The sequence below is a fragment of the Podarcis gaigeae genome (assembly GCF_964106915.1).
Source record: "Podarcis gaigeae genome assembly, chromosome: 1".
In the NCBI taxonomy this organism is placed as follows: domain Eukaryota; kingdom Metazoa; phylum Chordata; class Lepidosauria; order Squamata; family Lacertidae; genus Podarcis; species Podarcis gaigeae.
This window is the reverse complement of record NC_139678.1, coordinates 76,015,911-76,043,770: the sequence shown is the minus strand read 5'-3', so window position 1 is coordinate 76,043,770 and position 27,860 is coordinate 76,015,911. Positions and strand designations below refer to the sequence as shown.

At 41.5% G+C, this 27,860-nt stretch overlaps 1 protein-coding gene across 1 annotated transcript in view; it reads left to right on the top strand.

The window, feature by feature from the left end:
* Positions 1–558: 558 nt before the first annotated feature.
* The window catches only part of LOC310852224 (mucin-5B-like), a 61,314-nt gene continuing 34,012 nt past the window's right edge, over positions 559–27,860 (top strand). Inside the window, exons 1-24 of the mRNA XM_083755291.1 lie at positions 559–680; positions 3,087–3,158; positions 5,006–5,267; positions 5,778–5,892; positions 7,448–7,538; positions 8,582–8,691; positions 9,095–9,308; positions 10,738–10,863; positions 11,110–11,227; positions 13,005–13,143; positions 13,896–14,006; positions 15,962–16,031; positions 17,092–17,229; positions 17,328–17,492; positions 18,043–18,137; positions 20,404–20,530; positions 21,311–21,566; positions 22,027–22,102; positions 22,252–22,509; positions 23,461–23,612; positions 24,761–24,899; positions 24,999–25,112; positions 26,088–26,267; positions 27,203–27,442. Of these exons, the coding sequence (XP_083611417.1) occupies positions 608–680; positions 3,087–3,158; positions 5,006–5,267; positions 5,778–5,892; positions 7,448–7,538; positions 8,582–8,691; positions 9,095–9,308; positions 10,738–10,863; positions 11,110–11,227; positions 13,005–13,143; positions 13,896–14,006; positions 15,962–16,031; positions 17,092–17,229; positions 17,328–17,492; positions 18,043–18,137; positions 20,404–20,530; positions 21,311–21,566; positions 22,027–22,102; positions 22,252–22,509; positions 23,461–23,612; positions 24,761–24,899; positions 24,999–25,112; positions 26,088–26,267; positions 27,203–27,442 (3,441 nt within the window). The 5' untranslated portion in view covers positions 559–607. The remainder of the gene's footprint in view (positions 681–3,086; positions 3,159–5,005; positions 5,268–5,777; positions 5,893–7,447; positions 7,539–8,581; positions 8,692–9,094; positions 9,309–10,737; positions 10,864–11,109; positions 11,228–13,004; positions 13,144–13,895; positions 14,007–15,961; positions 16,032–17,091; positions 17,230–17,327; positions 17,493–18,042; positions 18,138–20,403; positions 20,531–21,310; positions 21,567–22,026; positions 22,103–22,251; positions 22,510–23,460; positions 23,613–24,760; positions 24,900–24,998; positions 25,113–26,087; positions 26,268–27,202; positions 27,443–27,860) is intronic.

The following is a 27,860-nucleotide window of genomic DNA, read 5'->3' as shown; positions in this document are numbered from 1 at the left end:
AGGGTCTTTTCCAGGGAGTCTTCTCTTCTCATGAGGTGGCCAAAGTACTGGAGCCTCAGCTTCACAATCTGTCCTTCAGAATGTTCAGAATAGAAGGTCTCAAATTATCATAGTTTTTCATACCTCAACAAGCTTTCACTCCTTCTCAGCACTAACAAGGAAAAGAGGCGTTTGCCACACTAGATGGGCATCACTTAACACAGTAACCAGAATATTAAACAGTGACCTGCCTGTCACTCAGAAAACCACAGATTGACTCAAAAGCTCCTTGATTTTTTTTCCAGGATCTTCAATGGCATTTGCTGGGGAAGAAATATTACCTTTTTGCTATTCATTTCTAATTTCCTTTATTAGATGGAACCTTGACAAAAAAAAATATACCTCCCAAAAGGCAAACATGCTCGGCCAGTCATCAAGGAACTGAAAGCGCATCCTCTATTTACCCCTGTATCTGCTAAGATCCTCACAGCCCCACCTTGTTAGACCATGTCAAACAAGCTGGGAAAATAGACAGAAACTCCTGCTATATAAGCCTCTGAGAGTGCAAGTGAACTAGTCCTTCTGGCCAGAAGCGGGCTGAGTACCTTAACACCGAACTCCATCCAGTATGGGGTTTGGTAGAGGGATGAGGGTGCCATTATGGGCCCTAGCATTCATGATCTGCAGCATCCAACAGAAAGGTAAAAACTCATTTCCTTTGCTTCTTTTACAAGAAAAAAAGTGCCAATGTAATTGAATATCTCAATTCACTCAAATTATACCTTATTCTATTTTGTGAGTCATGCAAATGTTTGAATTTCAAAGAGTTTTTCACCCTTTTAATACTGTTTCAGTTAAATGTTTAACAATTCCAAATAAACTGGGGTATTTTAATATTGTACTTCCTGAAGCGAAAACATTTAGTGACATCTTAATGTGGATTGAATGGGGATCAAATAGAAAAGTACGATTTGGGCCTCTCCTTGAAAAGTTATAAAGTATGAAATGCATGTTTCCTGGTTAGAAGTCTGTCAGAATACTAACATACTAACATTTTAAAGTTGCATATTACTGTATTCACTTGAATCTATTGCTCACCTTTTTGGGCCAAATTATGTTGTGAAAATGAAGGTGTGCATTAGATTTGATGGCACATTTACATTCAACAGCAAATACTTTTTTGGGTTTCAAGGTTCTGAAAATTGAGTTTGCATTAGATTTGATGGTGCATTAGACTCTAGTAAATACGGAAGTATGTACAGCAGCTAAACTCCAAAGAAGATAGACAAGGGGGGGGCATCACTTTGCATTATCCCTCTACAGCCTTGTTCATATGAATGTATCTGATGTGTAGATTCTAGTGTGTGTATGTGTTATTTTTCAACGAAGTAGCTCCCAAATGCAAAATCCAAATGTTACCACCCTAGAAAAAAAGCACTGAGGTGATCCCTAATTTACAAACAAGTCTGGGAGTTGCTTACTGAAGACCCACAAGTCTTCAGGCCTGAGCTTATCTTTTAATCAGGTCCCTCATTCTGTTTCCTGAACTACATTGGCTAAGAGGCAGGACAGAAAAGGAACAAAAGAATTAAAACTCTTGCTTAATAATAATAATAATAATAAATTTTATTTATACCCCGCCCTCCCCAGCCGAAGCCGGGCTCAGGGCGGCTAACAACAATCAAATAATCAAACAATCAAATAATCAAACATTCTAAAAACATTTCATTATAAAAATTAATTAAAATCAAATTGATGGCAACCGTTAAGCAAAATTCTATGCAGGTTGCCAGAGGAGGGAGTCAGGCTGCGCCCTGACCAAAGGCCTGGTGGAACAACTCTGTCTTGCAGGCTCTGCGGAAAGATGTCAGGTCCAAATAGTACCAAATGTTATCAGTCTCATTGTATGTTAAAGGGTACTAGAGTCTCATTTGAATCAGGAAGCATTACTGATGCCATGTGAATTGCATCCTGGGACGCGGTTGATTGGTACAGTTCCTTACTAGGATTTAAGCCGAAACCTGTATTCAGTGCCAAAGTTCAGCACTGGAAAATGTGAAATAGAAACGAAGAAGAAATGACAAATGGTGTTGAATCTCAACCAACCCAGCTGACATAAATGAGGGGTAAGGCTTTTTCAGGGCAGGTGTGAGATTTCTAGGCAGGGATTAACATTTTAGGTCATCATCACTACCATCATCATCATCATCATCATCATAATCCAAGAGCATTATTTTGGAAGCAGATTCCATTAAAATCAATAGCGCTTGCTATCAATAGGACTTGAGTGCTGGGTATTTAGAGGTCTTGTGCCAGGTTCACTCCTTTTTATTATAGCCAAAGCCTCTTATCACAGTACAATTTTCCATTTACCTTCAATGAGGGACTCTTTCTTTGGGTTTTTATCTATGTTTGTCTAATTTTATAGCATCAATTAAACCCCCACAGATATCTGTGAGATGTATAGCAAACTATCTTTAGTTAGATTGTGCCCCAAACCTTCCATCTGAAGACACTGAAGGCAGGCCCAGCAATAGCAATCGGCCAGGTCAGGCATTCCTCATTGGCCAAACCCAAACCATTAATTGTGTCCTCTCCTGGACTCTTGGAAGTTTTAGAGCAGTGGATGGCAATGTATCTAATAATACCTGTTGCAGTAACATCCTCCAGAGCCAAGATGTGTCAGAGCCCATCAATATTTTGGATGATAAAGATTTGAAAGATTGATTAACTTTGGCTGGATTGTGCCCATTCACGATATCTGTTAGTTTGATATACAAACTTAAAGGAAAATACATATTTATAATTTCACTGAAATTGAGAACCACTGTCAGCAGCTGGTATAGTTAGAGTATCCACCAATCTCAGTCATGCATATTCTACACTTCGTGGTGAGTGTGCTCTTATAAGAGTTTCACACACTGCTTTTCGATTGCCAACTTTTGGATTGCTATCTTCCACCATGGGCTTTCTGCACACTGGTGCAAAAGCACAATCATAGCATTTACCAGGCCCTGAAAGCTGAGATTATGGCTTTCACTGTTTAAAGAATGCACACAAATGAACATACATACAAATTATGGTTTTTCTGTTCCCTTTGTTTGTAGCTTCTAGTGCAGAAGGCGAATCGGGAAAGGTTACCATCATCCCACCATTGACAACAACACCAGTTATAACATGTAAGTCTACCCATAAACTGTCTCAGTTATTTCCTTGTATCTATCAGATATACTCATAAGAAAGGCAAAATGGATAAGGTCAAGAAACAGAGGAATAGATGGGTAGATGATTCAACAGGTAAGTAACAGAACAAACATCTTGGCAAATTTGAAAAAAAGCAATGCATTCTCTTTCTATGCAGGGCCCTCCCTGGGACTGTACTCCTGGCACCCCTCTTATGGGTTTTTGGTGCCAAGTAAAAATGGTTTTATTTACTCAGGTATTTTATTGTGGCATATTGCAGGAGGTGAGGGCGTTTGCTGCTGCTTTTAGATTTCAGATTTTATCTGCGCTGTTTTATTTGTTGCAGTGCTATTTTTACTCTTCTTGTTGCTTTTATCTTGGCTTTATTACTTGCTCATTTTGTTTAGTTTTATCTTTATTTTTATCTCTCTTATCAAAGTACTAAACAAAGAGAAAGAAGCAGAGAGGTTATAAAAGCAAGTTAAGCTGGTGGACATATAACACATGGACGCTGCAGTTCTTTACTCATGTACTGGGGAGCAGGGACTGTAGAACGCAATGGGACTTACTTCTATCTGTATAGGACTGCACTGTAAATAACCTTAAATAAAGCCCAGCCAAGGATGTTCCACTTTGTGCAAGTGCAGGCACCTAGGGAGGCTGCACAATGCAGACCACCATAGAGATGATAGGAAGAATGAAAGGATGTTCCCAAACACTCCTTGGCCACCTCAGAAGTAAAGAAAGTGCATGCAATTTATTTTCTCATTAATTTGTACAGAATGGTTAATATATATATATATTTAAGTAGGTCTATTATTTCCAGATCTAGTATATATCTGCAGATATTTGCTCACCCCTAAAGAAAGGTAGAAATAAAGGGATATGCCTCACACTTCCTTGTGACCTTTGAAGGATTTCCATCTAGAGCAAAGAGATAACTGAAATCTAAACTATTTACTTTCCTTCTATGCTGTCACGGTGTAAGCACTTACTTATTTCTCATTATAATGAGATTACAAAATTCCTGCCCAGGTTTTGGCAGGGGGTTTCAGGGGATGAAGGTGACAGTCTTTGTGCCAGTTATGAAAGGTCAAGGCAATGACTATATAGAGAGAGGTTGAGTATACACTATTTTCTTCCCAGCTCTGGAGATCTTTTACACCTTTGTAGATTTTACACAGTAAAATCCCTTCTCCCCTTCACAGGTTTTAGTTCCCTTTGAGTGCTAAATAACGTATTGCACAGTGTTTGATCTTCTGTTCTCTAATTTAAACTTATTTTGTACTCAGTGCATATCCTGCAGTGAAATCTGATTCCAGTTGTGGGTAACAAAAGGGCACAGGGCTTTTCCTGCTTCTGTTGAGCATGCTCTGTTGCACTTTAGTAATAAATCCTGCCATAACTCTAGTTTATGTTGAACAACAGAATAACTTGAAGGATTATGTGTCTTCCTCTGATCCCCTACTCAGCCTGGTTGGGGAACCTGTGACGCACCACATGTTGCTGAACTCCCAAGTCCCATCATCTCCGACCACTGGATGTGCAGACTAGGAGTGATGAGAGTTTGAGTCCAACAACATCTGGAGGGCCACAGCTTCTCCACTCCAGCCTAAGGGAAAGCTGGCATCAGCATCAACTTACTTCTGAGCTGAGCACATAAAGTGGCAAAAGAAGTAACAGTGTCTACCCAGGGCAAATGCAGGCAAGGAACAAAAGCCTGTTTGTAATGGGTGATAAGCTAGTAATGTCACTATGTAAGCTGTCATAGAAAATGAAGAAATGAAGATGTTGTCAGCAAAAAGTGTGCAGTATACCTTTACAACCTTTTGTGAATTTGCAGCCTTCAACTCAGCTCATAATGGGCAAGTCTGCAGCACGTGGGGCCAATTCCACTACAAGACGTTTGATGGGGACATCTATTATTTCCCTGGGACCTGCAACTATGTCTTTGCCTCCCATTGCAATGCTGCCTATGAGGACTTCAACATCCAGATCAGGCGCACAATGGTGAAAGACATTCCCACTATCAGTTCTGTCACCATGCGGTTGGATGGGACGGATTTTGAAATGCAAAAAGATGCCATTGTGGTGAATGGTGAAAGGTAATAACACAGACTTGTGTCCTGAGCAGACCTACTTCCTCAAATAGATTCCTTAATAGGCAGATAGAGTTCAGTCCTACCATTATCTAAGAACCAATAACCATGAAAGGTCCATGGTAGCCACTTCTAATCTGGGTGTCAGTGTCCAGCCAGTGGTGTGCAGTGACTATCATGTTCAGTATCAATCTGTGGTCCAACACCCAGAAATCTCCATGCTGAAGCACACTGAGAAATACATTAATGAAGCCATTAAAGGCTATTGAAAGCCCCAAATTCCCAACCACAGAGGAGGCTGCTTGTGGCCTCCAGTAGGCTTTGCTGCTGTGGTCACCATAACCACATGCCCTTCTAATTTGTCTTGGGTGGGCATGAGTAATTCTGCAGTAAGTTCTGTAACGGGATAGTTCAATCACTCATGATGGCAATTTGGTAGTTATACACCCTCAAAAAAAGCCACATGTCACTTTGCTTTGAATTACATATCCAGTATCTCTGATGCTTTCTCATCAGGGTTCAGCTGCCTTACACTGGATCAGGATTCGTTATTGAGAAATTTACCATCTATGTGAGAGTGATTGTCAAGCTGGGCCTAACCTTACTATGGAATGAAAAGGATAGTCTAATGGTAAGTGCTACATAATATAGAGAATTGACAAGTGTGACCCCAGCAGAATGTGGCAGTGTAGAATGTTCCTGTTCAGTATTCCAGCCTGCCAGCCAGCCATGCCTTCTTTCGCAATACCCAATTCCACTCTCCCTTCCTGCGGCTTTTCTATTTCCCCACCCGCACCAGAAACTAAAATTCTGTCACCACTGAGCATGCTCAGTCTTCACAGGGTTGTTTGGGGGCAGGGATCACCCCTTTAGATCCCCCGTAATATTTTTCTACTTCTGCAAGACTTGGATTTCCCATGAAGCATGCTGATACCTCCCTCGTATTTTTCACTAGCCTTGTTCTGGCTTCATCATAATCATCATAACCCAGCAGCTGAGTTTACTTTTTGAATGTATGATGTCACCTGAACAACATTACAGATAAAATCATGATACCACAAGGCAGTTTGTTGTATAGGGTCTTTGCAATATGCTCTTATGTTGACTCATGCAAGTTAACATCACAGATTTTCAGTAACTGGTGAAAAGAAACCACCCAAATAATTGCTTCTAAGTACAGATTGGGCTTTGATATGCACAAGGCTCTTTGGGGTATTCAGCCTGCCTGCCTGCCTCCCTCCCTCCCCACCCCCTCTCACACACATGCATACCTAACATCCTGTTCTGTTCATAATAAGCTCTTAGTAAAAGGTAAAGGACCCCTGACAGTTAAGTCCAGTCGCGAATGACACTGGGATTGCGGCACTTGTCTTGCTTTACTGGCTGAGAGACCCGACGTTTGTCCACAGACAGTTTTTCTGGGTCATGTGGCCAGCATGACTATGCCACTTCTGGTGAAACCAGAGCAGCGCACAGAAACACCATTTACCTTCCCGCTGGAGCGATACCTATTTATCTACTTGCACTTTGATGTGCTTTCGAACTGCTAGGTTGGCAGGAGCTGGGACCAAACAATGGGAGCTCACCCCATCACGGGGATTCGAACCACTAACCTTCCGATCGGCAAGCCCTAGGCTCAGAGGTTTAGACCACAGTGCCACCCGCATCCCCTTACTTACTTACTTCCCTTACAAATCTTATTTGCAGTCAGTATCTAACTGCAGAAATCAACCAAGATATGTTTCCACTTGACATTTTATCTCTATTTTCAAAGAGATGAAAACACATTTGGATTACACATTTAGCATATTCACATTTTTGCAGGAGGTGCCACCTGTTGCTTCAATTTTTCATTTTCTAGTAAAATTTCTCTTTTATAGGCCCTAACCTTATCTATAGATTGCAGAGCAGGGAATCCCATTCAAAGAACAGAAAGCATAAGTGGAGAAGAGTCAGCTGCTTTTATATATATACTGTAAATATTACAATGAAAACTAGGTTGTTATGAATAGCACAGACTGGCTGAGACTCACAAATGATGCCCCAATTTTCTATTCACTAAATTTGAATTGCAACATTGATGGAAGTTATCTTGGTGTCTCCAGTGCAGCTGCTGTCTTGAATTTTCAATCTATATCATGGAGAGTGATATTAACTTTCATCAACTTTCTCATATATAATTTCAGCTGGAACTTGATAAAAAATATGCCAATCAGACCTGTGGACTTTGTGGGGATTTTAATGGCATTCCACAATACAATGAGTTTTATTCAAACGGTAAGTATCAAAAACACTGCTTATTGAAATTGGGTATCATCTATTTATATGTCATGATTCATTGAGTGCTGTGGAACTACAATCTCTTCAGAGGTTTGGCTTTGCATCCATTTCAAAATATTTTAAGTGGTATAAGGAGTGCTTTGTGGGCGGGGGGGAGAAAAGACGTGCTGGTATTCATATACATATTGATAAAAATGACAGCACAAAATGGCTATCATTGGCGGCGGGGGTGGGGGGAATGAAGTGCCAGTAGTCTGTTCTAGTAAGCACCCATCATAAGAAAAAGCCCCAAGGATAAAAACCTGCTGGATAAAAACCTGTCTGATATCTGTCATTCTTCACTTTTAAAATCAACAACACACATTGAATATTAAGATATTAGGTGAATTTCTCTATTCATGCTCATTGAAATAGATTTTCAACATATGGATGATATTGCTAGCATTAAGTAAATGAATTAGTGATTGGAAAAACATTTCTATTTCTGAGGTTCTAAACCAAGGCCACCATAGTGCCCTCAGACACAAGCTGCGATGCATAAGACCCACACACACGACCTCTCTGTGGAATTGACAGTCCTCCTGGAAAGGTAGCAAATCTGAAGTTGGGACCCTCACTCACATAGTTGGTTGTTTAAACATTGCCTTGGTCACACAGGAGCTACCCATGGAGAAGCGACTTCCACGCAACTAGGGTTCAGAATCATGTACTGTTCCCATACAGTCAATAGCCTTTTCCCCATTGAAACAGGTGTGTGCTTCAGCCCATGCTGGCCCTTTTCTATCCCACTGGCTGACAGAGAGCCATGTGATCTGTACAGTTCTCTCAGCTGGTGCTCTAAAGCCCCCCCCCCCAGCGGGGGGAAGCATCTGGTTTTCCACAAGGTATTTACTGCACATCCCATTGTGCTATAATGCTTTACTAAGAGTAGGGGAATCCCTCTCAGCATCTCATTTGCCAAACTGGAACGAGAACCTCTATGCAAGATACTTTCTCATATGAATCTTTTTGAAGTCATGGGTTGCTGTTTTTCATTACAGGGGCCGAAATAACTACTTTGCAGTTTGGGAATATGCAGAAAATGAATGGGCCGACAGAAGAATGTGGGGATCCTACGCTGGTCTCTCTGAGCAACTGCACTGATGAATTTGTAAGAATTTTTTTGGTTATTCTTTCCAAAAGGATGCTTAAATCTTAAGGAAGAATTGTAATGGCAGAGAAAACAGTTGTTGTTTCCTCAGCTCCTGAAATTAACATTATAAGCTCCTTGTTGCAAGAACCTGATTTCTTTTCCTTGTATTTATGGCACTTTACAAAGTGCCCTGTGTACTAAATATGTCATTGTCATCTAAGACAGGAATGGGTAAACTTGTCATTCTTCACATGTAGCTGGACTCTCCAACCAGAATGGCCACTGATGAGAAACATTGAGAGCTGGAGCCTGACAACATCCGGAAGGCCACAGATTCCTCATCCCTGATCTAGGATCAGTTAATCACCATTAAAAACAGTCCTTCTTGATAAAAACTTTTTGCTTTTGCTTTTCCATCTAGGAGCTTTGCCAGCGTGTACTGACTGGCTCTTCATTCTTTCAATGCAATGCTGTGGTGGGAGTTAATGACTACATTGAGGCTTGTGTACAAGACCTGTGCCTCTGTAAACAAGAAGACATCACCTCCTGTCTCTGTGACACTTTTGCTGAATATTCCCGGCAATGTGCTCATGCTGGTGGGGAACCTCAGAACTGGAGAAGCCCAGACCTGTGCCGTAAGTGTAAAAGTGTAAATCACAGCTAGTCAATTATTTCAGCTGGACATTTGATACAGCTTGAAATGATATTCAGCAATTACTCTGGTGAACTGGAAATTAGAAGGTACAATCCAAAGTAGAGTACACACAAAGTGGCATGCTTATAAAGGTATTAATTAAATAATTGAATTTGTATACTGCCCTATACCCACAGGTTTCAGGATGAGCACCTGACTAGTGGATGAGCACCAGGCTGTAAGAAGCTGAAGTGTTTCACAGATCCCTATACTGTATTGAGTTTGTCCTGCTTATGAATGACTTGCATAAGTAGCAGGTGGTGGGAGATAGAGAGATAGCTCTAACTTGCAGGTGATACATAGCTGAGAGAAACTGAAAAAGAAGCAGACTAGAGGACATGGTGACAGCTCGGAGTTATTTGAATGTATCAGAACACTGTGTTTTCAGCAATCAAATGATAAATGCAACTAATTTAGAAGTTTAGATATTCATCTGCTCATCAACTCTGCTGTTTTGGGCAATGGTGAGTCTGGGAGGTATGATCTGCAGTGCATAGAGAAATGAAGTAATCAGAGATGCCCCAGCTTATATTACTCCTGCTTTTGAGAGGACCTTTCCCCCACAGTCTTACCACTTGAGCAATAAACTATGAAAGGAGAGAAAGTCCATCAGGCAGATGTGTTCAGAAGGAGATATTAATAAAATGTAACTAATGTCTATTAACCAGCTAGGCCACCAGGGCCCACAAAAAGTGGAGGCACATATACCACTGAGCAAATGGCAAGCCACAATACATGCCTGGTTGGTCACATGATGTGCAGGGCCACTCCATTTTGGCTGGAGGGTCAGATCCAACAGTGGCTAACCCTCTGAGAGGGCCACTTTGACAGGTCAATGGGGTCTGAATTTCCAGCTGTGGCCTGAATTCCAACGGTGCAAAATGGCTTCAATTAAAGAATCAGGACCACACTCTTAAGTCTACTTCCGATTCTTCCTTCTGACACCTTTTGCATTTGATGCTTTTTTCTGTCACCTTGCAGGGCAGCAGAAAAAGGCGCCAAATTCAAAAAGCGTCAGATTCAAGCCACAGCTTGTAGCTTCCCACACCTAAGACGATATGAAACCAGGCACAGGGGAGCTGGCCAGATTCAGAAGTCAGGTGGGCTGGTGGTTCCCCACCACTGCTCTAGCATAATGAAAAAAATCATAGGAATTATAATAGACCCCAGTCAAAACATTCATCAGTTGTGGTATGTGGCTACAAAAGAAAGCAGATGCCATTTGGAGTTGCAGCAGAAAAGCATTAAATGCAACACACAGAAGGCAGGTCTCTGTTCAAGGCAGAATCACTATAAGGAATTGTTTATTAGCTGAGTGTGCTGCGTGTATCAAAGGGGAACTGAGTTATAATTAATATCCTTCTTTTCAGCAATGGAATGCTCTTCCAACATGCACTATCAAGAATGTGAATCACCCTGTACAGACACTTGCTCCAACTCTGAAAGATCTCAGCTGTGTGAGGACCACTGTGTGGATGGTTGCTTCTGTCCACCAGGTAAGCTTCCACCTTTGCATCCAACTGTTGTAGCCCTTTACACACTTGCTCAGTAGTAAGTGCCACAGATCTTAATGGGGCACTTGCCTCATGGTATTCAACATGCAAGCAAGGAAATCTACAGAAAAAGGATGTTGTTTTTAGGAAAAGAGATGGTACAATTTGTGTCAGGGAAGCTGTGCATGTAACCAACTCTCATTTAACATCTTTTAACCATTATAATGTTTAAGTTATTTCTTCCTTTAGGAACTGTATATGATGACATTGACAATGCTGGCTGCATCCCCCACGAGCAGTGTTCCTGTGTTTATAATGGAAAATCCTATGCTCCAGGAACAACTTATTCAGACAACTGCCGTTCTTGGTAATTGACAACCTTTAATATGATGAACAAGTACTTTGTGTAGGAATCTAGGCTTGATCCATGATTTCAACATTTTAAAAGCTCTGCCTAATTATTTGAATGAGTTATTTCTGAACATGATTTCCAATGAAAGTTCAGCTGTATTTGTGATAGATTCCTTACCTTGGCTTCTGCCTAGTGCAGGGGTCGGCAACGTGTGGCCCACGAAGATCATTTTAAAGGCCCCTGAGCCACCCCACCCGCTTAGCGAGTCCTTAGCCCACTGCACTAAACCAGCACAGCGTGGCGTGGGGACTCACTGAGCAGTGCCAGAAATCACATCTGCGCACGTGCAGATACCAGAAATCACATCTGCGCATGTCCAGACACCAAAAAACACTTCTGTGCAGGCATGATTTCTGGCATCTGGGCATGCGCAGAAGCGATTTCCAGCACCGCGGACATACGCAGATGCAATTTCCGGCCCATGGCCGGTAAACCTTGCCAACCCCTGGCCTAGTGGCCACACTCCAGCTTATGTTCACATGCATGTCACATTAGCTCTGCCCATAAGGCCTCTGCTAGCCATTCTGCTACATAAAAAAGGTAAAGGACCCCTGACAGTTAAGTCCAGTTGTGAACGACTCTGGGGTTGTGGCGCTCATCTCGCTTTACTGGCCAAGGGAGCCGACGTTTGTCCACAGACAGTTTTTCTGGGTCAGATGGCCAACATAACTAAGCCGCTTCTGGCAAAATCAGAGCAGTACACGGAAACGCCGTTTACCTTCCCGCCTACGGTATTTATCTACTTGCGCTTTGACGTGCTTTTGAACTGCTAGCTTGGCAGGAGCAGGGACCGAGCATCAGGAGCTCACCCCGTCATGGGGAGTCGAACCGCTGACCTTCCAATCAGCAAGCCAAAGGCTCAGTGGTTTACACCACAGCACCACCCGCGTCCTATTCTGCTACATACCGAGCTGCTATTTGGGCATGACCAAATGAAGCCAGTCTTTTGTACAACTCAATGGGTCAGGATTACCACTGAGATGGTTTAGTAGTGACTTTTCACATCATTAAGCTAAAATTCTGCAGTAACAATAGGATCCTAGGAAACTGCCTTCTGCCAGATTACGCTATTTGTTCATCTTGACTATTGTTATCTACTCTGACTGGCAGGCAGGGATCTTTCCTATTGCATGCTACTTCACCCTTTTTACTAGAGATTTCAGGAATTGAATCTGGAACCTTTTGCATGTAAAGTTTGTGCTTCTCACTGAGCTGTGGAGCCCTTCATAGGGAAGAATTCAACATTGCGCTAAAGCACCTTTGGTGGACTACAACTCCCATCATCCCTAGCTACCAGGACCAGAGGTGATGGGAGTTGTGGTCCAACATCTGGGGACTCAAGTTTGAGAAAGGCAATCATTCCATCAGGGCAAGTATTTTGGTCCTCTCCCTACTTCCCCCGCATGCTGTTCCAGGGGTTCTCCTGACCTCCCCCCAAAGCCAAGTTCAGAGGGGGCGTGGCAGGAGGAGAGGAAGGAAAGTCCTATTGGACAAGCAGTCCTTGTGTGGAACTTCCTCTGATGGGACGCATTAGATGAGTCCCACCCATAGCTTTTAAGTTCCCACATGTTGACGCTTTAAACACAAAGCTGTGCTGGTTCCTACACTTTACAAATGTTTCCACATACACTTCAAAAAATGGAACTAATAATAGAAAATAATATAAGCTAATGTCAGTGGCAATATCTTTCCTTAAAATATATGTTTCTTCTCTTTCTTCCTTTACTTCAAGTTCCTGTGTTGGGGGCCAATGGAACTGCATAGAACTCCCATGTCCTGGCATTTGCTCAGTAGAAGGTGGATCACACATCTCCACTTTTGATAAAAAACGTTATAATGTCCATGGAGATTGCGTTTACGTTCTCTCAAAGGCAAGTCACTTAAGATATACTGTCACTATAATTAGCAAAAATGTCCCCATTACCACAGTGCTATACAGGCACACAAACACACACTAATCCTCTTTCTGGGATTATAAAAGCAGTGTAATTGTTCCAATAGTAAATCCCTTGCTTTGGATATCATGGCACACAGTTTCCCTTTACAAGTTTTAAATCCCTCTCACTTCCTTATTGCTTCTACATTATCACACCATTATTTTCCCTAAAGCAGTAATGTTTTTTTTAGATGTGTAGAAGACACAGACTCAGAAGAGACACCTTTGGGGAAAATTAATAAAGTGGGGGGTGGGGGGTAGAATCTCATTTCAGGAGAATTACATATGATACGACAATGAAACAGAAATAAAGTTGTTCAGGGAGATGCCACACATTCAAATAAAAGGTCCATGAGAGTGCCCTAAAACAACTAGGAAAGTTTGCTTACATACTTTTAAGAAGCCCAACATTCAATATCTATAAAGGGGGGGAAGTAGCAGATTTTCCTGTTCAACAGTTTTGATTCAAAATGTTTACTCTCTCATTTAAAAGATCCTGAATCAGTTTCCCTAGCTAAAGCAACCTTTATAAGAAGTTAAGTCAAATCCTAAAACCAAAATACTTTTGAGTTCAAGGAAGCTAGAACTGTGCATCTGCGATACTTTTTCAGTGCAATCTTAATTTCTAGGTGCTATTGCAGTAAGTTTGCGATGCAGGTGGTAATTCTTGTTGGCTTGCGTTTTTAGTTTTGTGGAGATGATACATTTAGTGTTCTCGGAGAACTCCGCAAATGTGGCCTGACAGAGACTGAGACATGCTTGAAGATGGTTGCCCTCAACATCAATGGAGACCAGACTGTAAGTTTCTAAACCAAAGGATCGAGAACATCTTATAAGGCACAATGCCTTAAGAGACAGGAGTAACTGGGGGGGGTATTCAATTCCATTCACATTTAAAGGCACACCTGGCTAATTCACACTTTCCAAAACTATATGGGGATTTAAACACAGGCACTCTTCAAAATTTGCACTTCTATGAAACTTTCAGTACAGCTCTGTAGCCAAATAATTTGTGCAAAAATGTATAAACTGAAGCTTAAAATACACTTTAAGTATAACTTAAGTGTGCTTAAAAATTGAATTAGTGAAAATAACATGCAAAAATGCATTATAGTAAGAGAAACAGCTTTGCAAAAATGTGTATGTGAGCCAATTTGCATACAAACAAAATTGCATAAAACGTTTGCATTGAAATGCTGATAAATTTTCATGAGGAGTTTTTGTAAAAATGCAAACTGATCTGGAAATTTGGAGAACTAAGCTTGAGACTGGAAAAACAAGAAACTGAGAGAGACTAAAAATGACAGATTCACCCATTCCTAGAACAGAATCTGTATGTAAAGGCAACTTGCTTTTTCTAGCTGATGCCCAAAGTATTAGATGTCAGAATAATAAAGTATCAAATAAATTGCCCTTATGTATTCATGAAGACAATGGGTCAAATCCAGACAACCAGTGAGTGGAACTGTACTCATGGAAGTGGGAGGTTTTTGTTGATACCCGCAACACCCAAGGAGCTACTCCAAAGAGTTGGAGGACCTCCCAGGAGAACATGGGAAGCAGTACAGTAAGCTGCTAGGGAAAGTAGTAGAAATCATCTCTCCTGACTCTTTTTTGTGAGTAGGACTCTCTGCTGGGATGCCAGCTCCACCATGAAAAGGAGATCTTCCATGACAATAATCAGCTCTGAAAAGGCATATAGTCCATGAAAAGCAAAATGACTTAGTACCCACAAAAGTTCAATTAGAGAATGACTGCAAAATGTGTTTTAAATTGGTTGGAAGAATGTCATTGAAAGAACTATTTGAAAGGGAGGAAGAATGGGGCACGGGGGTGGGATAATCAGTTGAGGTTTTAAATCATAAAAGCCAACACTGTCAACCATATTGTTCAGAACCTATCATCTTTTTTTTACCAGTTTATGAAATTATGGTGTAATTTGTGCCCCTTACTGTTCACAATAATGAATGCACAGAGAGATGGAAAGAATCAGGATTGGATTGATGGAGCATCCTTTGAACTTATTTATGAATAATATGCTTCTTATAGTTGGCAACCTGCCAAAAGCTTTGCCTTTTTTAACATGCATATTAGATAGATGATAGATGATGATGATGATGATGATGAAGATAGATAGCTAGATAGATGATAGATAGATGATAGATAGATGATAGATAGATAGATAGATAGATAGATAGATAGATGATAGATAGATAGATGATAGATAGATGATAGATAGATAGATGATAAATAGATGATAGATGATAGATGATAGATAGATAGATGATAGATAGATAGATAGATAGATAGATAGATAGATGATAGATAGATAGATAGATAGATAGATAGATAGATATAGATAGATAGATAGATATGATAGATAGATAGATAGATGATAGATAGATAGATAGATGATAGATAGATAGATAGATATAGATAGATAGATGATAGATAGATAGATGATAGATAGATGATAGATAGATAGATAGATAGATAGATAGATAGATAGATAGATAGATAGATAGATGATAGATAGATAGATATAGATGTAAAAAGTGTCCGTCCTCAAAATCAACCATTCAAGATTGGTTATATTAATGCTGAACACTCCCTAATTTCACTTATCTGATAGCAGGAACTGCATGTAATAGTTTTTATTCTCTCCCCCCCCCCCCCAATAAAGCTTATTAGAAGAAACACAAGATGTAATTTATCCCCAAACTCATTATTACTCCTTTCCTCTTTGTCACCAGACCATTGTGATCAGTCCTAATGGTGGTGTATTAGTCAACTCGCTCTACACTCAGTTGCCTCTATCAGCAGGTATGTTGCATGTCAGAAACTTCTGTTTGCCATGGCAGCCTTAAAAGTTTTGAAATCTTAGGGGCAAGCTCAGCAGAAGGGCTTGTTACTCCACAAGCTAGCAAGGTTTGATTGGGTTACTATTTTCGCTTTTCCAGTTCTGCTGAGAAAAGAAAGTTGGGTTTGTGTAGAGCAAGTGTGGGGAGCCTGTGGCCCTCCGAATGTTGCTAGACCACTACTCCCATCAGCCCTAAGAAGCATGGCCAATAGCAGAGTTGATGGGCATTGTAGTTCAGCAACACTTGGAAGACCAAATGTTCTCCACAACTAATGTAGAGGTTTCCCCTGGAAATGAAGGATTCTCTTACAAACAGCCATGTTTTAATAACATCCAGCCACAGCTACTATAATATAATGCAACCTTTGAAAGGAACTTCCAGATTAGGTAGCAAGTTTGTTAACCAGGACTCTCCATAATGAGAATATAAACTTCTGCTGTTTACTACAAGGTTCCTAAGCTATCTCTGTAGCTGAGACCAGAGTATGTGAAGGACAGCCACCTCCTATAGGAAACTACTTATCAACTGAGATATATTTTGTGAAAGGTCTTTCACCTGGTGTCCAGAGATTAAGGAGTTGGCTGCCAGATATAAGCCCTTTTTTGCACCTCATTTATGGGACTGCCTTCTAAAAGATGTCTGGTGCCATCGTTGTTATCATTCTGGTGCCAGACTATTCTATCATATTCCCCCAATCCTTTGATGGTTACGATTTGTTAGATCCATGCCATATATGTCACATTATTGTTTCAGTTCATACCACTGAATCATCAACAAAACTGGGGCAAACGATGATATGGTGGCCAATGTAGATTGGGCTGATGGTTGGGCACAATCTGAATGTAAACATATAACTGTTACAACTTGTATCAAACCCTTCACACATCCATCCAGCCCACAATCACAACATGCCAATGTGCTTGCATGAATTGGCCTTCACAAATCTGGTTCTTCTTTTCCTGAGTAATGGATGGCAGTTGCAGCTCTGAATCTCATAAGAATGGTGTCTTCTTTGTCCATAGCTAATGTAACCATGTTCAGACCTTCGTCCTTCTTCATCATTGTGCATACAAACTTTGACCTTCAGCTAGTAATCCAGCTCGTACCCACAATGCAATTGTATATTCATGTGGGTCCATCTTTCAAAGGAAGGACTTGTGGTAAGAAGTATTTTAAAGCAAAAAGAAATTTGTGGCATGCCTGGGGGGCAAAGTATTGTAAAACTGGACTATAAAACTCTTTGGGGTTTCTTTCAAAGGTCTCTGTGGAAACTTTGACAAGCGCCAGATGGATGACTTCACAGCCATAAGTGGAGTGGTGGAAGGAACAGCATCTGCATTTGCTAACACCTGGAAAACTCAGGCTGCATGTCCCAACATCAAACAAAGTTTTGAGGACCCTTGCACGCTTAGCATTGAAAATGGTAGGCATATTTGAGAATTATAAGCAAGACTCACAAACACTTCAAAATTATAATTCTACCTAGCTCATGGGGGAAATTAATAGAAATAAACAAATTAGAAGAACTGACTGAAAACAAATATTAATAAATGGGGAAATCAGGGGAAATAAATAACAATAAAACCTTGCAAATCAAGATCCTGTGGCCACAATCTAAACAGAAGAAGTTAGGTATGCCACCCCCCATTGAAATAAGTGGATGTACACATGGCTACCTCTTTTTTAGACTGTGACTTGTAAGTTTTGCAAGTAGTCTATAAACTAACAGCCCTGTGCATAATTGGGTATATTGGGTATCTGTAGCATGCACATATTCAGGATTTAGATCATTTCCTTCCTCAGTCCATGGCTTTAGCAGGTTCAGCAATGTGTGAACAGCAGTGAGTAGAACAAGCATTGTAGCAGCACCAGGTTATCCTGTCTAGAGTCAGTGATGTGAGTTGAGATAAAAGCTGCCATTTGCACCTATAGAAATTCCCAAAATGATATGGATTAATTTCTTCTATTTGTAGAAAAATACGCCCAACATTGGTGTGGATTGCTGACTGACTCGGAAGGACCTTTTGCTAAATGTCATGCCACAGTTAATCCAGCTTCTTATCATACGGTATGAAGCTATCTGCTACCTCTCATTGAAAACAGTTTATTGGAGGAAGTTGAAAAGTATCTTTGGTTGGGGTAGGCAACCTGGTGTCCTACAGATATTTTGGACTGCAACTCCCACTGTCCATGACAATTGGCCATGCTAGCTGGGAATGTGGGAATTGTAGTCATAAACATCTGGAGGGCACCATGTTGGCTAATCTATAAGGAAACATACTGGTGGGACAAGACCAAATGGGTGGAACTAAATGGAAGGTGTCATCAGTATAGGATCATTGGGGTCTAAGCCATACCATCACATGTTTCAGGGATGAGGCAAGGTATGTCATTTCACAGAGAAAAGCAGAAATCAACAACTGGAGAGGGTGAAACTGACAAGGGAGTAGGGGAGCTGATGTTCTGAAGGCTGGGAGAAAAGCCAGTCAGGATTTGACTAGAAGGCATAGGGGAGTTTAAAGGACTAGTTCACAAATGCATGCACATCACTTGATGACTACAGTATCAAATGCTGATTCCATGAGTAAATTGGCCCAGTGACGGAGGAAGGGGGTGCAGATGTGCAGGTCTCCCCAGGTGTCATCACTGAGGGGGATGACATAATGACAAAAATGTGAGGTTTTTTTAATAAATTGGGCTCATGAAACTTTTTAGTTCAGTCAATAAACGTAGCGAACGCGGCTGGCACTGGGCGCTACACCACGGAGCCTGCAGCGTGCCCGAGCCACATGTCTCTCCTGGGAGTGATGTGGTGGCTTGGGCACCTGCAGGCTCTGTGCTGCCTGAAATGGCAGCGTAGGACTTGCATCTGCCTCTCCCTCAGCTGTCCTACAGCTGAGGGGGAGATGGCAGAGAGGCTCCATAAAGCCCACTCCGCCCCATGGGTGGCTCGTCCCATCCCCAGCTGCAGGACATGTGTGCCGGACCCAGCACCCAAGCGGCTAGCTATGCCACTGAATGGGACATCACAAATCAGACACAGTGGTACCTCGGGTTACATACGCTTCAGGTTACAGACTCCGCTAACCCAGAAATAGTGCTTCAGGTTAAGAACTTTGCTTCAGGATGAGAACAGAAATCATGCTCTGGCGCCGTGGCGGCAGCAGGAGGCCCCATTAGCTAAAGTGGTGCTTCAGGTTAAGAACAGTTTCAGGTTAAGAACAGACCTCCAGAACGAATTAAGTTCTTAACCCGAGGTATCACTGTACCATAGACAAGGTTTTCATGCCATTCCATATCACCACACATAAACTTTTCAAAAGAGTCAGTTCACATATTCTCCTCTGTATCATCAACTGATGAGAAATCTAGTGTTGCACATGTATGAGCTCACTGGCTTTAAGACTTCTGTGTCAGATGAATGTCTGAACTCAATGAGTAGTATTCTGTGACAGGTAAAGGTAAAGGGACCCCTGACCATTAGGTCTAGTCATGACCGACTCTGGGGTTGCGGCGCTCATCTCGCTTTATTGGCCGAGGGAGCCGCCATACAGCTTCCGGGTCATGTGGCCAGCATGACTAAGCTGCTTCTGGTGAACCAGAACAGTGCACGGAAACACCATTTAGCTTCCTGCTGGAGCAGTACCTATTTATCTACTTGCACTTTGACGTGCTTTCGAACTGCTAGGTGGGCAGGAGCAGGGACCGAGCAATGGGAGCTCACCCCATCATGGGGTTTCGAACCACCGACCTTCTGATCGGCAAGTCCTAGGCTCTGTGGTTTAACCCACAGTGCCACCCGCGTCCCACGTATTCTGTGATAGTCCTACTCAAAGTAGACCCACAGAAGTTAATGGCCATAAGTAACTTGGGTTCATTAATTTCAGTGGGTCTAGTCTGAGTAGGAATACTTCCGTCATCTCCTGGATCTAAATATAGATAAATATTTCCCCCTTTCATTCACATACACGCCACATGATACTTCATTTTGCTTTGAAGCATAATACTTATCATCCTGAGTTGCCTGCAAGTAATGTTGATTTCCCTTTCCAGTTACTGACAATAGTGAAACTCAGAACTGAAAATCCAATTTGGGTCAGCAATTGTTGTATTGCTAAAATGGCCTGAAGGCACATGATACAATTCTACTGCTGAAGCCAAGTACATCGAGCCCCTGCCTGCTAAAGGATGAGAGATGACACTGAATGGGATATAAGTTAGTCTGAAAAAAAGTTACAAGTGAAATCTAATCTAGTCAAATTGAGAAATGGTAGGAAAAGGATAATTGACTTGGAATGGATTGTTTTTAATAAGAGCATTTTCCTCTTCCCTAGAATTGCATGTTTGACACCTGCAACTGTGAAAGAAGTGAGGATTGCATGTGTGCTGCCCTCTCTTCCTATGTTAGAGCCTGTGCAGCTGAAAAAGTAGAGCTTCCAGGATGGAGGACCAATGTCTGTTGTAAGTCTTCTAAACAGCCATCTCGGGTCTTAAAATGAAAGAACTTTTTGTGCCAATGAATCTTAGCATTTTCCTTGTCTTGCTGGGTTCTCTTAGTGATGGTCTAGAGTAACAGACTTCAGGACACATCCCCCTCCCCCCAAAAAAAATTCCATTTTATTTTTTTAAATGATGGATCTAGTCTTGGGCATTCATGCCTTGATTTTATCCAGGCTAGGTTTCTGCAATGCACTCTATGTGGAGATGCCTTCCAAAAGCATCTGGAAGCTGCAGATTTCACAATGCAGCAGCCACGCTACTATCTGAGGTGAATGTATGGAACACATCACTAATACTACTCTAATTTCACTGGCTATCTGCTTCTGGTCTCAATTCCAAGTACTGGTCCTAACCACTAAATTCATAGTCTGGGACCTGGATACCTATAGGATTGCCCTCACCCATAAGAACCTGCCCTTGCAAGTTCTGCTCTGTGTCTCCTTGATGCTCTGTGGCAGATAGGTACTAGGGACTGAGCATTTTTAGTTGTGGCACCCTCACTATGAAATGCCCTCCTGAAGGTCTGCCTGGCTTCTGTTTCAGCAGGCATTTAGCTATCTATATAACCACATGTATTCTTCCTTTAGTAATTTAACATTATTTTTTAATTTTTTTTTTTGTAAACTACTGTGTGTATGTCTGTATGTCTGTGTCTTAGGACAAAAAGGCAGGTCACAGAAATGCTTTCAATCAATCAATCAATCAATCAATCAATCAAGCTGTTTGTTTTTCTCTTTCCAGCCAGATACACCACTTCATGTCCCAAATCCCTGAATTACAGCTATTCCATCAGTTCTTGTCAACCTACTTGCCGATCTCTGAGTGAACCTGATGTTACCTGCAATGTCAAATTTGTCCCAGTTGATGGATGCACCTGTGAAAGTGGAACCTACATGGATGATTATGGAAAATGTGTACCTGCTAACAAATGCCCATGCTATTACAAAGGAACGTCAATACTCTCCGGTGAAGTGCTCCATGACGTTGGTGTTTTGTGGTAAGAGGATTCAAGCTGCTGCCTTTAACTTTTTAGTACAGCCTTCACCAGCCTGGTGCCTTCCAAATGTTAGGGCCTACAACTCATGGCAAAGGCTCTTCTAGCATTATCAGAATACATGACTAAGTAGTGCCAGTATCTAGAATGCTTGCATTTTGTCCCAGATTCTTTTATCGCTACCTAACTAATTTCCCCTCCATATCTTATACGTAAATAGACCAAAATGCCTAAATACATAAAGAGCAACATAATTTGGAAAAAAACATCCAAATTAGTGACCTGTATGGTCCCATTTTCAGATTCTAAATATCCCTAAATAACTGGTATTTCTGGAGTAAACCCAACTGCTCTACTCTGTATAGGGCACAACTACAGACTCACAACTTGAAGGCTCCAAGTTTTGAAGCACAACCAGAAAGTGAATGTTAAAGCAAACCTAATTCCTCTTTCTTTTACATAGCACATGCAGCCAAGGAAAGTTGAACTGCATTGGTGATGGGGACACAAAACAGGGTAAGGAGAATATACCTATATATGTAAAATATGTTATATATACTCACTTTCCATCTTGGAAAGTTGCAGACAATTGGGCTATGTTCCTTATTTTGTTATATTGTAGATGGCTACAAAATGACAACTGGGCACAATTATTAAATATTCACTGGAAAACCATATTCATTAAAAGCTTCAAGTTAATACGGGCTTCATAGTTAATTATATAATAGTTCCACAAACCATAGCAGACTTCTGTTCAAAAGGTTTGTCTGAGGTCTTCCTGTTCTGTGTTACCCATACCTGTCCCTTTCATCTCTTACACATTTTCTCTCCTTTTGCCCTGCTAGTCTGTGTTGCCCCCATGGTCTACTTTAACTGCAGAAATGCCACTGCAGGCCAAACTGGAGCTGAATGCCAGAAAAGCTGTCAGACTCTTGATATGCACTGTGTAAGTATGCAGGACCGGATGATCTTTTAAGAGACTGTGCTATCAATCAGAACGTCCTTTGCTTTTGCCATGAACTTATTAGCTGACCTTGGACATGGCACTCTCCTGTCCTCACCCTCTTCCCCATCTAGAGTAGGGGGTGAGGGATCTCAGGATGTTAGCTGAACAGGGCCCTCCCAGCCTCCGTATCCTTAGGCCTCTTTTCAGCCCATTCCCCTTCCTGGTCCTGCTTCGTGTCCTCAAGTGCTTTTGCCTGTTTGGAATGTGTTTTGAACTGTGACAAATGCCTATTGCTTGTCTGGATGAAGGATGGAAGATGGAGAAGTGTGTGAACCTCTGCCTTTTGCATGATCAGAATGTAGACTACTGTACATAAGGTTAGGGTTACACCTGTTGCTCCACTCACATTTACCTCTGACCCAACCTACCACTGGCATGAAAATCCTGGAAGGTTGTCAACAAGAAAGGTGGACCTCAGACTGAAAACATTCCCCATCCCTGAGCTGCAGGATTATAATGCATATATTGGAACTTTGCATAATTTCTTACTTATTTCATTAAATATACATACCACTAAATTTAAAACACACACACACCTACAAGTGGTTTACAAAAAAAAGCAGGGGATAAACTTGGGATCTTCCATTCTCTTCAGTGTCAGGGAAGGAACTGTCTTCTCATGCAACAGCATCAAAGTTAAGTGGACCAGCCACTGCTCATTCAAACCTTAATGTATACACTGGAGACCTCCCGCCTTGCAAATTGGGGCTCCTGGGTATGCAGAGGAGCTGCTGAATTAGGTGTCAGTTCACAATTTAACAAGCATAGGCTTTCGCTCACTTGAATTCCCACAGCCTACAGTCTTTTGATCCAGCCCTGTTTTAATGGAATAATTCAATTGTTATCAGCATTATTCTCTCTTCTGAAGTAATGCTTTCTTGGCTTTTACAGTATAGCACACAGTGTGTCTCTGGCTGCATGTGCCCTGCTGGGCTGGTGTCAGATGGTAAAGGGGGCTGCATCGCTATGGAAGAGTGTCCATGCATTCACAATGATGCCACATATCAGCCAGGAGAGAAGATTAAAGTCAACTGTAACACCTGGTAAGGACTTCTTTAAAAAAATTCCTCTTGTTACCATCATCTTATCTGTTCCTAAAGTAACTAACACGAAAATATAAATAATTATCAGGTTGAATAACAGGTTGGCAGATATACATAGAGTCATTTCACGTATTACACTATTATGCATGTACACCAGAATTTACTCTCTAATGTACACCTGTGTATACTATAAATAACTAAAGAAATAAATACCTAAAAATATTGTGTGGCTATGACACTTTTTAATTAATAAATGTATATTCTCTTTGTCAAATTAAATTTTCCAGGGTGACTTATGTAAAATCCACATACAACAATCAACATTTTAAGGCACTGTGGAATAACAACATCATGAAAGACAGCAGATAAAAGCACAATTAAAAACAGTCAATTCAGACTTTAAAGTTCGTTAAAAGGCAATAGACAACAAAGTGGCCCTCATCTGTTCCCAAAGAAACATAGTAGCATGGGCACAGCTAAACCACTCTGGCTGTTCCTTAGATGGGCTGTGACCACTGAACAATCTCCCTTCCTGGTCACCCCCTGCCACACCCCAAGTCTGTGAGCACACCTAGAATAAAGCTTCTGATGGTAACGTTTGTGCATTGACAGGCTGATGTGGAGGTGAATGAGCCAAGTAACCAAATACAGCCGGATAGGAGGAACTTCATATCCTCAGTAGCACAATGATACATTATACAGACAGTCACACACACACATCTTGCTTATTTCTGAACAAATCAGGAAAGTATTATAAGGGAGGTCTGGGCTTTTATAAGGCACCTGGTTGGCCATTGTGAGAACAGATGCTGGACAGGATGGGCCATTGGCCTGATCCAGCAGGCTCTTCTTATGTTCCCCTTAGGCTAGTCCACAATATGGTACAGTGAACTTGTAACGTTCTTGAGTGGCCTATGAAAGAACTTACATAGCTCATTTCTTTTAATTCCCATCTTTCTGATGTTTTACAGGTTGTAAGAAATAACGCAGCTTCCCTTGCTCTCCCCTCCCCTCTCCACACATTGCCTATGATTAATTTAAGAGATAAGTAATTTAAGCCTGTGTTAAAGGAATACATGCCAGCTTAGATCTGCGCAAACCAAGGAATCACTTTAAAATGCTCTATTTTCTCCCTTCTTCTCCCTCAGCGTATGTAAGAACAGGATGTGGGAATGCACCAAGGACAGATGCCTAGGTACCTGTGCTGTTTATGGAGATGGGCATTATATCACCTTTGACGACAAGCGTTACATTTTCAATGGGAAATGTGAATATACACTAGTTCAGGTACTGAGCAATTTGTCTTGGCCTTATGAATGGAGAATTAAGCTGAATACACCACAGAATGAAGTCATCTCTTCCCTTATTTCACCCTCCCCTTCTTAGGATCACTGTGGACAGAACAACTCTGCCCCCGGAACATTCCGAGTCATCACCGAAAATGTTCCCTGTGGTACTACTGGAACCACTTGCTCAAAATCTATTAAAGTCTTCTTTGGGGTGAGTAGCGTTACCAGTACTATTAGGGAACAGTATCGGGGTTTAGCATGAGATGACTTAATCTGCATACTAGGTTCCAAACAAGCAACTAAGTGAGGCAAGGAGGTGAACTGGAAAGAGAGAGTGAGGGCAGGAGAAGAGACTTCTATTCTCTCATCACCTACAGCCCCCCCTCCCTCCTGCTAGTCTTGCACCTACTGAGCTTCTCACCTTCAGGCAAGCCAGCACCAGCAGTTGAAAGCAGCAGAGATAAGGCCACTGCTACAATTGTTTTAACTGTTTTTAATTTGTGTGGTTTGTTGTTGTTGTTTGTTTGTTTTTACTGAGTGAGGGGAGATGCGTTTGAAAAGAGAGGAGATTGAGGAGTGCCCCAATCAGAGTGCTTCAGGATAGGGGCGAGGTATAATGTGGGAGGCGGGGCAGACCGGGTAAGGGGCACATGTCACAGGCAGTTAGTGACTGTGCCATGTGCCAGCCCCTTCTCCAACCTGGGTAATTGTGGTTGTCATATCAGCCAGCCCTCGATTCTGCAGGCACTATTGCTGAATGCCAGGTCAGCTCTGAACAAGACCTTCCTCATCCCTGGTCTGATTATGAATGAGGAGGCCAATCCATTCTGCAGCACTGAGACCTAGGTGGATGAGCAGGGTGGAGTTGGGCTCACACACACCAGTACTTGGTGCAGCATCAGGGCAGACTTGAGGGTCAGGGAGGGGAAGTTGCTCTGGTCTGTAGAAATTCTCTCTCTCGGCTTTCTGAGCAGTTGGAGGTGGGTGGCATCTAGAGTGTGTGATCCTGGCACTGGGCAACCAGGAAAGATTAGGAGTTCTGGCTTACCACCCACCTCGCTGCCCAACAGTCTCCCTGCCTGAATTTTCTGCAACACATTATACGTAGGGTTGATGGATGATGAACACCAGTTTTTGTTTTTGAACATTGTAATGACTTTCCCCCATTATTTATTTTGCTCCCCAGAACTATGATCTGATCCTCAGTGAGGAGCGCCATGAATTAATACAAAGGGGTGATGAAGGCCAAGTACCTTACAAGATTCGCTACATGGGCATGTATTTGGTTATTGAAGCAAACAATGGGCTGATCCTTTTATGGGATAAGAAAACCAGCGTATTTGTCAAATTACGTGATGATTTCAAGGTGATGCACTTTTTACAAGACTAGTGCCTCTTACATTTTAAGTTTAAATGTGAATAATTTAGATGCAAATCCCACTCATTTCCATGACAATTATTTCACACCTTAAGAGCTGATTTTCAAGACAGAAACCATGGGGAGGTCATCTGAAATAGCCTCTGCAAAAAGGATGGTTCATAAGGGAAACTACTTCATATGCCTTGTCTCTTTGGTATATATTGGTTCCCGGCATGACTGGCTTTCATGCAACTGCTTCCACCGGGATTATTTGAAGATGAGATGGGGCATATCAAACAAACAGGGCTATTCCACAGGGAGCTGCTACCACATGGAAGAAGTTGCAAACAGCCTCTGCTTGACATCCATATTGTATAAAGTATCATTAGTAAACAGGTATATGATTCTGATTTAGATGAGTATCTGTTTGCAATCTCACCTTGCAAGCATCCACTTTTTAATTGACCCAGAAAACACCATGTTTTGATAAGGAGACCAAATATAATAGTTCTGTTATCATTTCAAAATATGAGCAATGTTTGAACATTTCAATGAATTTTATACCAATGCAGTATATTTTCAATATATATCTGCTGCCCTTTTGATCAGCATATGGCAATAAGACAGAGAAGTTATGAATAGACAATAACTTGTAGATTAACAATAACTGAGAAATCAAACACAATATAAAATTCTTTTTTTTTTTGTATTTTTGAACAAATGCAAAATAATCTTCATAGGAAGGAAAGAAAAAACAAATCTCTTACCTCTAGGCACACAGGGCTTGCGTTTTCTAAATGCAACAAATAATGATAGTTTCCTGTAATAAGAGATGGCAGCGTGTTAATTAACTAAATGGGAGAAAATAAAAAATTAAGTTGGGCTAAGAGGTTCATGCAATTTATCTGTAACTCAAGTATTTTCATTGCTTCTTTGTGCAGGGTCAGGTCTGTGGTTTATGTGGGAACTATGATGGCAATGGAATGAATGACTTCACTACTCGGAGTCAGTCTGTAGTAAGTGATGTGCTGGAGTTTGGTAATAGTTGGAAGGTGTCTCCCACATGTCCTGAAGCCAAATGCACAAAGGATCCTTGCTTCAAGAACCCTTACAGAAAGTCCTGGGCACAGAAGCAATGCAGCATCATCAACAGCAAGGCCTTTGCTGCCTGCCACTCTCAGGTATACCTTGCGACAGAACTATCTTGAAGTCTAGAATTTTTCAGGTGTTCACCACAATTCCTGAGCAATTACAAGTCTATAATTATACATGTGGTGGTTTCATGGATTTCAACAGTCCATTACAGAAGGCATATAACACCCTACAGGATGTCACCAACTCTGAAGACTGTCTAGCAGCACCTTTAAGTAGTGCCTTTAACAACCTTCTACTATGTGTCCCACTGCTGTCATATTCTAGATTTTGGAGTGTGTTCAGTGTAAATGTTTATCACTAGATCCTGTTTCTAATGCTTTGGATTGTGAAGAAGCCATTTAGAAAAATACTAATAAGAAGAATTCAGGCTACGTCAAGACAGACAATTCAGAAAATTAGCTTATGCTGATATCTTTTTTTCCTGTTTTAAACGGAAGTCCCTAA